This window comes from Lithobates pipiens, unplaced genomic scaffold (assembly GCF_037356315.1).
Source record: "Lithobates pipiens isolate NorthernLeopardFrog02 unplaced genomic scaffold, aLitPip1_a1.2 Scaffold_30, whole genome shotgun sequence".
Taxonomy (NCBI): Eukaryota; Metazoa; Chordata; class Amphibia; order Anura; family Ranidae; genus Lithobates; species Lithobates pipiens.
The window spans coordinates 3857992-3869913 of NW_027507791.1; the positions used below are offsets into that span (position 1 = coordinate 3857992).

Here is an 11922-nt window from a genome sequence, read left to right on the forward strand (position 1 = left end):
TGGTTATTTAACCACTTCAACCCCGGGAGATTTTACCCCCTTCCTGACCAGAGCACTTTTTACAATTTGGCACTGCGTGGCTTTAACTAGAGCTTTTTTTTGGTGGTATTTGATCGCCTCTGTGGTTTTTATTTTTTGCGTTATAAACAAAAGAAGAGCAAAAATGGGGAAAAAAAAAAACACTATCTTTTACTTTTTCCTATAATAAATATCCCACGTTTAAAAAAATGTTTAGGCCGATATGTATTCTTCTACATATTTTTGGTAAAAAAAAATCGCAATAAGCATATGTTGATTGGTTTGCGCAAACATTATTGTGTCTACAAAATAGGGGATAGATTTATCGCATTTTTATTTTTTTTTAATTTTTTTTTACTAGTACTGGCGGCGATCTGCGATTTTTTTACACGGACTGAGATATTGCGGCGGCCAGATCGGACATTTGACACTTTTTTGGGACCATTGACAATTTATACAGTGATCAGTGCTATAAAAATGCACTGATTACTGTATAAATGTCACTGGCAGGGAAGGGGTTAAACAATAGGGGGCAATCAAGGGGGTAACTGTTTTCCCTAGGTGTGTTTTAACTGTAGGGGAGATGGGACTGTCTAGGAAGAGAGAGAGAGAGAGAGAGAGATCCGTGTTCATAAGTAGTATCTCGACCGTTCTCGACTGAGCGATCGGGGGAGCCCGACGGTCATCGCGCCTGCCAGGCACTTGCATCTCCTCCAGGCAAACGCTGTGGGCGCGCATGCCCCTAGTGGCCAAAAGGTGAAGCGATGTAAGGTAACAATGTCCAGCCGTGCCATTCTGCCGCAGTATAACTGCGGCGGCTGGTTGGCAAGTGGTTAACAGAAGGGTTAAAAATTCATGGGGGCGTTTTTGGCCAATAACAATGAAGCCACACTAGGAGAGAGAAGATGAGTTAGAACATCAGTCAACTTTGGCTGGTGGTCCACTTTAAGTTGAGATATGTCAGCCCAAGTTATACCCTCATATGAAAAGTAAGAATAGAACAATATATGTGGATATCAGATGAAAACCACTGTTCAACAGTCTAGGTAAAAGTCTTTATGCATGTGGTAAATTTACAGTCAGGGTACATCAGCTAAATAAATGAAGTTACACTCTTTTTACTGTAGGAGTCAGAGCATTAGTGTTCTACATCTGTATATACTTTAAGTATAACTCTTCACTCTGCAACGCAATACGATTGTACTATGAGGTTCATAACAACACATGCTTCTGCTGTAGGACATATGAACATGGGGTCAGATTATGACCCAAATCTTTTTCTACGTTGAGTTTTTTGTTTGTATTGTAGTGTAGTGTTCTGGGATAACACAGCTGAAACAGTGGCCCTTAGTATTTTTTATTTTTTTTGTATTAGACATAAGTTTAGTTATACTTCTGAACATAGGATGCAATAACAATGTTCTTATTCTCGTGCTCTCACTTTGTAAAATACATAGCCATCACCTGAACAGTTAGAAAGACAATAAGCATACTCTAGGAGGCAAACTGCGTTCACTTTCAGAATACAATTTCTACACAAGCAATACATTAAATTTAACAGGCCATTATTCAGTTTTGCCATATCTCACATACTGCTTTCTATTTCAGATAATATTTGAGGGCGTTCGAGGTCCTGGTATAGAAGGAGACATTGCCATAGATGATGTATCAATCGTCGAAGGAGAATGTACCAGGATGGATCAGCCAGCCACTAGTATGTGCATCATTTTGTCTGTAATACATATTGTTTAATTTGTCCTAGAGGTGATCAGGGTGCTGCCAAGGTCAGCTGGCTAGCCTAGGCAGCTTCATAACTGAACTTGAAAGACAACCTGTACTGAGAAGTGTGTGGCTGCTTGTTTCTGGCATACTAACCATGCAGATTAAAAAGTCAATGAAATTAGAATTTCTGATCTCCATGTAGGTGGGGCAATAATTCCCACAGTTGGGTGCATTCATAAACTTGTATTGAAGTAATGCAGCAACAGTTCACAACTACCCAGCCGGGTGCACTAACAGTTCCTAACAATGTGAAGAATCCAATTTTCGCTGTTGAGAGGGGACAGAATGTGACCTGGCTGTCTTATGCCCAATCGGGAATTTCCCACCTCATCAGGAACCTTTTCCTAGCACTATTACTGTCCCTCACTATTGGGGTATCTGTCCCTACTCTACCAACTTTCCGCACCAAACCTGGGAGCTAAGCCTTCAAAAAACTACGTTTGACCAAAGGTGGTCGCCAGAGGCACATGGAAGAAGCATCCATATGGATCGCATCCCCAGTGACCTGGGTAAACCATAGAGGAACCATGTTCCTCCTAACTTCCTCTGCAACTGTAGTGCCGCTGCAGATAGTGTCACTTGCAGTGGAGAAGGTGGACTGCACCTGCCTACATACAAACTTGTTTCAGGCCATAGTTCCAACAATTGCAGCTTTCATATTCTCTGAGTAAAGATTTATTTTATGAAGCCCAGTCCACTTAAAGCAGATATTTCAGTTTTTGATAGGTGCTGTAGAATTAAATCACCTTAAACTTTATTAGACCAATTAGTGACTCTAGTGGAGACAGGTCCCAGAAGATTTCCCAGCCATTCACAGCATGGCTCTCACTTGGCTGTGAAGCCACAGCCAGGCGCCCACAGTTAGAATGCCAGCGCCAAGGAGAGGAGCAGGGCTTTGTACGCCCACAACACTGGACCGTGGGACAGGTGAGTGTCTGATTATAAAAAAGTCAGCAGCTACACTTTTTGTAGCTGCTGACTTAAATAGGTTAAACCTGAACATCCAAAATGCCAAAGAACAAAACTAGGAACATTAGAGAGTAGACATAGGATTAAAAGATGCTTGCAGGTGACTAGTGGCACCAGACATACATAGACCCAATATATCTTTTTTTAATAAACCCACGCATTAACTCAGGTTTTTTCAGGCCATCCTGGAGATTTTATCATGTTCTTAGTAGGGAAGAACCCAATGTTCGAGTCAAACGGAAGTTCAACTCCAACATCGGGTGTTCACTGAACAGCGAACCTTATGCAGTGTTCGGGGCAAATTCGAAAGCTGCGGAACACCTATAGGACACTAACATGAAAAAAAAAAACAAACAAACATGCTAATTTTAAAGGCTTATATGCAAGTTATTGTCATAAGAAGTGTTTGGGGACCTGGGTCCTAACACGGGGACATGTATCAATGCAAAAATACGTTTTTCAAACTGAAGTTTTTTCAGGAGCAGTGATTTTAATAATGCTTAAAGTGAAACAATAAAAATTAAGTATTCCTTTAAATATTATGCCCGGGGGGGTGTCCTTAGTATGTCTGTAAATTAGTACATTTTCCCCGTATTTAGAATAATACCACAGCAAATATACAATTCTAAAGGAAAAAAAGTAATTTAAAACTGCTTGCGGCTGTAATGAATTGTAGGATCCTGGAAATATAGATAAAAATCATTCTTTTAAAAATGGCATGGGTCCCCCCCAGTCCATTACCAGGCCCTTTGGGTTTGGTATGAATATAAAGGGAAACCCCGCACCAAAAGGAAAAGGGGGATGAGAGAGCGCCCTGTACCAGGCTACATGGGTCCCCACAACCCTTGCCTGGTGGTTGTGGAGGTTTGCAGGCAGGGGGCTAATCGGAATCTGGAAGCCCCCTATGTGAATGGGTATCGGGTACATTGTACCCCTACACATTCACCAAAAAAGTGTCAAAATGGTAGAAATTACAGTAGACAATTTGGGACAAATCCTTTATTTGAAAAAAAAAACTGTCCTGCAATGTCCATTCATCTTCGATCACAGCGTCCGATGCCCCGAAAAGAAAAAAAATGGAAAAAAACTCTCCACAGACTGAAGCCTCTTTGCGATCACAGCTGTTATATAACTGAGGACGGGGCCACCCAGTGACCTAAACGGGTGACTCCGCCCCCTCTGACGCCACGTGATGTCAGAGGAAGGCTCATCTGTGTAAGTCACTGTGTAGCCCCGCCCTCAGCTATTTAACAGCTGTCATCATGAAGAGGCTTCAGCCAGAGGAAGCCTCCCATTGAGTTGTGGGATTTTTTTGGGTTCGTTGGGCGGCGTGATGGACGATGGATTTACATCGTGGGACATTTTTTAATAAACATTTGCCCCAAACTGTCTCTTGCTATTTTTACAATTTTTACACTTTTCTTAGTGAATGAGTAGGGGTACAATGTTGTTGTGGGGACCCCAAAGGACCCTCCCCATGTTGAGGACATGTGGCCTGGTACGGTTCAGGGGGGGCGCTCTATTGTCCCCCCATTTCCTGTGGACTGCCAGGTTGCATGCTCAGATAAGGGTCTGGTATGGATTTTGGGGGGGCTACACCATTTTTTTTTGCAGCAGCAGCAGCGCTTCCCTTAATATTCAAACCAGACCCAAAGGGCCTGGTAATGAACTGGGGGGGGGGGAACCCATGTCATTTTTTTCAATGATTTTTATCTATATTGCCGGTATCCAACAATTCATTACAGCTGCGAGCAGCTTTAAATTCCTTTTTTTCCTTTAGAAATGTCATTTTTTTTCCAAAATTGTCATTTTTTTTATTAGGTTATTAGAGTAGAACCAATTACAAAAGTCAAAGTACAATGCACATTACACTAGCGTTATAAGCATAGTGGTTACAGATAGTTAGAATGGAATTATAAATTACAGGTGAACAATGTCCATAGTGCAGAACACAGGGGTGTTCCGCACAGATTATTAATAGTTGTATGACATAAACAACTCACATGTGAGTAATAAAATATAGAATACAAGAGCATATACATTAATGTACCCTTCACAAGATTGTTTACCGTTTCATGAAGACTATGACAGTAATCAGACAGGCACCAAATTGGCATATGAAAAGAAAAACAAAAAAAAAGAAAAGGGGAGGAGGGTGGAGCGGGAAAAACAATACTTAATTTTGGGTTAAGACATTTTCTGGTTTATGAGGCCCATATTCCGATTGATCCCATGGCTCCCATATTTTATCAAATGGGGGAATAGAATCGTGTACGGAAGCCGTTAGATAACCCATCCTCCGGATCTCGGCCACCAGATGTAAAAATCTGAGCCAAGAGGGTGATGTGTTAGACAGCCAGTACATTGGAATAATTCTTTTGGCTGCAAGTAAGATATACTAGATCAATCTGTTAACCTTTTTGGGTAGGCCCTTGACAGGAAACCCCAGTAGACAGTTCAAGGGGTCCAGTGGGAGTGCTACTCTATTGTTCTAAACACGGGAAAGATGTTCTATTTTACAGGTATGCCAAGGACACCCCCAGGCACGATATTTAAAGGAATATTTCATTTTTTTGTTTTACTTTAAGCATTATTAAAATCACTGCTCCTGAAGAAAACTGACATTTTTAAGACTTTTTTTGCATTGATATATGTCCCCTGAGGTAGGGTCCGGGTCCCCAAACACTTTTTATGGCAATAACCCCCATATAAGTCTTTAAAATTAGAACTTTTTATTTTTCATGTTCGTGTTCCATAGACTTTAACCGTGTTCGCTTGTTCATAAAAATGTTTTGCATGTTCTGGTGTGAACTGAACCGGGAGTGTTCGGCTCATCCCTAGTTCTTAGTCTTCTCTAGAACTCTATTAGTTGTATATCTAGAAATCAAATACAAGGTTCCTTAAGTCTATTTGTATGTCCAAACAAACTCTACTTAGTCCGTTACTGTTATGGAACTAACCATTTGTATGCAACTTTAATGTCTGTTAACAAACTGATATATAAACAGTGATGACCCCACTTATGTTGTGATTTTCATATATACAAGTGTGGTTTTAAATTTAAAAGAAAAATGCCTCCCAACCCTCTGCATAAAAATAGTCCTTCAGTCTCACTGGATGGCAATTATCAGGCAAATGATATTTGGGCTGTGGATGCACTAGTAAGGATAATGCCAGATGAGCTGCAAGTTGCCATATAAATATATATATATATCAAAACAATAGTGTTGTGCTGTTAGTAAACCTAAATGACACTAGATAGTGAAGTGCTCTTACATTAAAGTGTCTATAGTGCAAAAATTCATATTTGCATATAAGTAAACATATGCAATTGTGATTATGTACAAATAAGGTGGCAAATCATTCACATTATTATAAAGCGTTCATTCAAATGCCGAAATCCACATATATGGCATAACTGGATAATTAATAGCAAAACATCAGAAAAAAGGAATAGTCCTGTTTCCACTGCCTGTGATGAAGATAGTGCTACACAAGTATTATCCTCAAAAATGCTCCTAATGGTCAAAACAGTGCAAAAAATGGACGCTTACCAGACGAGGCAGTGGATGATTTCTTCTAAGACGAAGCAAACGTCAGGTGGAAATTGTACAATGAGTGATTTTATTCCTCTCTCCATATATGCCTGGCTGGTGTTTGTGCCTGATATTTGACTGGCTGTATACCCTAGAAATCCTCCGCATGATCCATATGACAAGCTGATTTTGTGAAGCGGGTCACATCCTTATGCCCACAGTGGGGGGGGGGGGGGGTTGAGCTCACTGATACATGGTTAGACCTTGTAGCAGAGGTCTTTGCGTCTGGCAAGTGTACATCTTTTGCATAGTGGTGGAGCAATTTTGAGGATAACACGTGTGGTAGCTAGGGATGAGCCGAACACCCCCGGTTCGGTTCGCACCAGAACTTTCGAACGGACCCCAAATTCGTACGAACGTTAGAACCCCATTGAAGTCCATGGGACTCGAACGTTCGAAATTAAAAGCGTTAATTTTAACGGCTAATATGCAAGATACTGTCCTAAAAAGGGGTTGGGGACCTGGCTCCTGCCCCAAGGGACATGGGTCACTGCAAATTTTTTTTTTTTAAACGGCCGTTTTGGCAGGAGCACTGATTTATATGACGATTAAAATGAAAAAATAAAGTGAAATATTCCTTTAAATATGGTGCCTGGGGGGTGTCTGTAGTATGCCTGTGAAGTGCCACGTGTTTCCGGTGTTTAGAACAGTCCCTGCACAAAATGACATTTAACGGAAATAACGTCATTTAAAGCTGCTTGCGGTTTTAATGTTATATCTGGTTCCTGCAATATGGTTGAAAATCATTGAGAAAAATGGCATGGGTAGCCCTCCCTGCCCATTACCAGCCCCTTTGGGTCTTGTACGCATATTAAGGGTAACCCCGTACCCATATTAAAAAAAGGAAATGCGTGTGGCCCCCAGGCCCTATATACTCAGAACAGCAGTATACAGGCGGTGCAAACAAGACAGGGACTGTGTAGGTTTGTTGTGTTAAGTTGAATCGGTTTGTAATTTTCAACTGGTAAATTTTTAAAGTGTAGCTCCAGTCAAAAAAACTATTTTTAAGCTTTTTGGAAAACATAGGGAAGGGTTATCACCCCTGTATAATTTGTTTTGCCGTCCGTCTTTTTCAGAGCACGCAGACAGCACGCACAATCTCCTAACACTGACTGACAGCTCTATTATAAAAGATAGATATATCGCTAGATATATAGGTGAATATAGCGGTGTATACTGCGGTCAGGGCACGCAGACAACAACCACTACAGAAGAGCAAGAACGAAAAATCGGCAGATAACGATCGGTGTATACTGTGTTGAAGGTACACAGAACACCCATTAACTGCTACAGATGCCAACACACTACACAAGGTCACCGCGCTGGTGGCCTTATATAGTGTGGGGCGTGTACTACACAGCCTGAGCTATGATTGGCCACCGGCATCCTGCCTGTGGCCAATCATGGCTCTCCTCACTGCCGGCGCTGTAATTGGCCAAGCATGCGGGGTCACAGTGCATGCTTGGCCAATCATGAGCCAGCAATGCACTGCGCCATCGCAGTGCATTGTGGGCCATGAGCGCCACACGAATTTGGTGCGAACGGCCCATAACGTTCGGAATTCGCCGAACGGGCGAACAGCCAATGTTTGAGTTGAGCGTATGTTCGACTCGAACACGAAGCTCATCCCTAGTGGTAGCACTATCTTCATCACAGACATAGAAAAGGGGAATTGTCCCCTTTTCCACATTTTTTGCCATTAATTATCCAGTTAAGCCATACATGTGGATTTTGGCATCTGAATTAATTTTTTATGGTAATGTGAAAGATTTTCCACGTTATTTGTATATAATTAATCACAATTGCATGTGTTATATACTGATATGTACAGATATCAGAATGCTGCATAGCTGTGGCAAGGCAGAGTTTGTTCTATATTTGTGTTGGACAGAGCCTGCCATCCAATCAGCAGCCATCAAAGCCCACACCACACACCGAGTTTCCATCTATCCCAGCACGGTTCCTGCCATCCCTCCATGCTCCACCAGCGAGCCCTCTGAAAGAAGTTAACCCCTCCAGCCTGTGAGCTCTTAGTGGTATCATTGGCCTTTTATTATTACGGTACTAGCATTGTGTTTTATGACTTTATCCAATTTTACTCTTCAATAAATCATTGATCTTATGATTTAAACTCACTGTCCATACAATACTAATTGTATTTAACCCATTGAGCGCTACTCATCAGTTTTACTTTGATTCCTAAAAGCTTGTTCCCACTCTGGTTTACAAGCAATGTTCAGTTGTGTGTCAGCACTAGCCAAAATTTGCATGTTGTATGACCACCTTTAAATTCCAAGGCCCCCCTCGTTGCATAGCTTTCTCAGAAAATGAACAACCTTATATATTTAAATGCCTTTAAAATACAAAATATGATGTGATCTACTACTGTTAAATAGTTACACAACGTTCTATTCTCTTTTCAGCTCCTCCTTCAGGTGTTAAAGTGTCTGGGACTTTAGTTCATATATGGTTGTATCCAGTTTTCCTTTTCCTTTCTTTTTTAAGTCATCAAAGGTGACCACACTCTGGCAGAGGCTACAAAAGATTCACTAGGCACTGGTTTGAAGAAAGAGTCTTTGAAAATGGACATCTAGAAAACAATCTACCAAAGATTCCTCCACAAAGGCACTGGGAATTAACGGAACATAGAAAATACATTACTACAAACTACACTTGAGACCTGAAATATAAAAGGAGACCTCACAGTGCTTCTGTGGCTTTCACAAATACAGTAAAATCCAAGTATTCTTAAAACAAAAAAGGAATTAAGAAATCCTTGTCAAAGCACAACGTCACGGCTGGTTTTCTTTCAAATGAAAAGAGTTTGCTTGTTACCATGGACACCTAAAGGCCTGCCGCCAACCTAAACCTCACAGTTAACAGGGTACACCAAGATCTGGCATTCATTTTCAGTTCAAGAAGGTTTTGAGTAAGGAACAAGTCTACGTAAGCCCTCTTGCCTTGGCTGCCACCATTCAAACCTAAACCTCTGTAGAACACGTACATCATTTTATCACAGCTTTGCTACAAAAGGTATGCTATATCTTTTTTGCATGTAGTCGTCTCCAAGAAAGAGAAGCTCGGTCTTACAAGCTTTTTTCAGCTTTTGGGATTTTGCTTGTGGACCACGATTTCAAGTCACCAAGTCCATCAGTTGTAACAAAGGAACCAAACCACCACCTTTTATAAATCGCCAGGAAACCAAGTGCCTTCAAATAACAAGCCTGAAAAAGTTAGCTAAACAAGCTTGCACTGCTGTGAGTGGTTTGTGAAAAAATAAAATAAAGAAACAAACTGTTTTATAAGCAAACTGCAGTCCACACAAAGAGAACACAGGCCAGATCAAAAACAGAGAAAAAAAAAATTGCTACAGAAGTACATAAACTTGTGTTGCTGCATAAGATCTTAAACGTCATATTTTTTTAAGAGTTTGTTTCACCTTTTAAAACAGACATGGCCTTCTTGCGCATTATCAGTTTGACAAAAAATGGAAATCTCACCCCGGATGAGAAGGAACAACTTTTCATATTACTGCTAACTAAAGTAGTTTGAAAAGTTGTCAATAGACTTTCAATCTTCATTTTTTTTTTTTGCTCCTTTTGAAACGGGAAAGTGATTTTCTTACTCTTATCTACATTTGAAATGAAATCAGTCTGATCTTAAGAGGAAAGCATTTTGAGCAGTAGACTGCGGTGTGTTCAACCCTGACAGAATCTCTGGGTCTGAATTATTGATCTCAAAATTTGAGGGTCCGATGCCTCTGCCCACTAATCAGACTCTGTGCAGATTGTGACATAGTATTTTATTATTTTGGCAAGTTTGGAAAAAAAGATAATACACTTTTACATAAAACTGTAAAAAAAAAATGACTGAGCTACCTGATTAAATACATACTTTAACCAGCCACTTTTTCAATGCATTGTATATGTCCCTTATAACGTTGGCTATGAACATTTGAAGATATTTTTTGGTTTCTTTAAATTATCTTAAATTTTAACTTCATTTAAAAATACTTTTATCTACACAAAAATTATTCTTTTATGTTCTTTAAAACATTTGATGAAAAATGTTATGCAAAAATTGGGCTATAAATAAAAAAAAACATATTTAACATTGCTGAAATTGATTTAAAACAGAGAAAAACTGAAGCACAAGATGATATCGTAGATTATGATCAGATTCGAGTATATATTTTTTTTTCTTTATTTTTTTTTCATTTTGGATTCTGTAGAAATGTTTATGCTGATTCAGTTAATCAACTGAAACAAAAAGAAAAATTTTACAGCTATGTTCAATAAAGCCTCTTTCCAGGTAAGGTATGAGAAGTGGTGTACTGGTTCTTTTTTTGGAGCAACAAGACCATAAACTGAGAGTTCTGTGGAACATGAAATATTTTAATGACAAAATGTATTTCTCTTTTTACAAAATGAAAAAGCAGATTAAAATATATTTTACATTTAGTACACCTACAAAAGAATAATCTGCATGATAAAGTGTGAAACAATTGTACTGAAAAAGAAACCCGTGCCAGAAAATATGGAAGAAAACTTTGAGGTATGGGGATTCCTATGTGTATGCAAATAATGAGAAGTAAGAAGTTTTTAAATAGGCTTATTGGCTTTGTGAGGCTGCTCCCAAACAAACAGGTTTCGCTCAATAAGTGCCAAATGATTCCAAATGTGAACAAATGGGTACCAGGCTTTTATATTGAAGGGCCCAAGGAGTATTTAGTAGTTCACAATTTAACCATACCATGAACATGTTTTGAGGCAACTCCCCCCTTCATCAGGGCTTGGAAGAGAGAAATTAAGATTTAAAAAGAACTCTAACCTCAAAATAAATCATAGGAATCTGTATTGGGAATCTTTATTTACTATGATGCTTCTTTCTGGACTCCAGACATAGACACTGTTGTCAGCGGCCATTAGTTACTGCTGGTGACCAAAGTGTAAGTCTGGATGGAGATCTTTCCCTCACTTTCTGCCCTGTGACCCACAGATAATAAATGAAGGTGCAGTTATCACGAGTGATAGATACAATAAAAATATTGTTGGAAGTTCTTCACTCTACTAAAAATTTGCTTTCATTTTTTTTCTGTGTGCCTGTTGGAGAGATTTCCCATCAGTTCTGTCCTGACACAAAAGCGAGGAGAAATCTACCCATTAGGGACACAAATGTTAATAAAACAGAAGATTTACCTCTTCCTGCTCTATCTGGAGTTGGGCATAGCAATTCTTGCTAATCTTTAAAAGGGAACTATATAGTAAATTCAATTAGACCAGCATGGTAATTTAGAAATACTATGGCCCCTCTTTGTCAAGGTAACACAACGAGGAGGCCATTGCTTCCTAAAAATTACATTTGTGGTATGGAACCTCAGTGAAGGCTCAAATTAGGACCTAGTGTGCTGGATTTTCTTTTCTCTGTGTGTAGTGTAAGAGGGCTGAATTTAAAGATGTTGCATGACCCATGGCCAAAGGGACTGGGTCCTTGAAGCTGCTCTCAGTGGATCACTGTCGATGGGGCTGTTAGTCTCAATAATTCACATGGAATCTCT

The 11922-nt window shown here is 39.8% G+C and overlaps 1 protein-coding gene across 2 annotated transcripts in view; it reads left to right on the top strand.

Annotated features, from left to right (window-relative positions):
* The window catches only part of MDGA2 (MAM domain containing glycosylphosphatidylinositol anchor 2), a 1078966-nt gene extending 1068276 nt beyond the window's left edge, over positions 1-10690 (top strand). For both annotated transcript variants that reach the window (XM_077463546.1, XM_077463547.1), the window contains exons 16-17: positions 1627-1732; positions 8789-10690. In XM_077463546.1, the coding sequence (XP_077319672.1) occupies positions 1627-1732; positions 8789-8883 (201 nt within the window). In that variant the 3' untranslated portion in view covers positions 8884-10690. The remainder of the gene's footprint in view (positions 1-1626; positions 1733-8788) is intronic.
* Positions 10691-11922: the final 1232 nt, after the last annotated feature.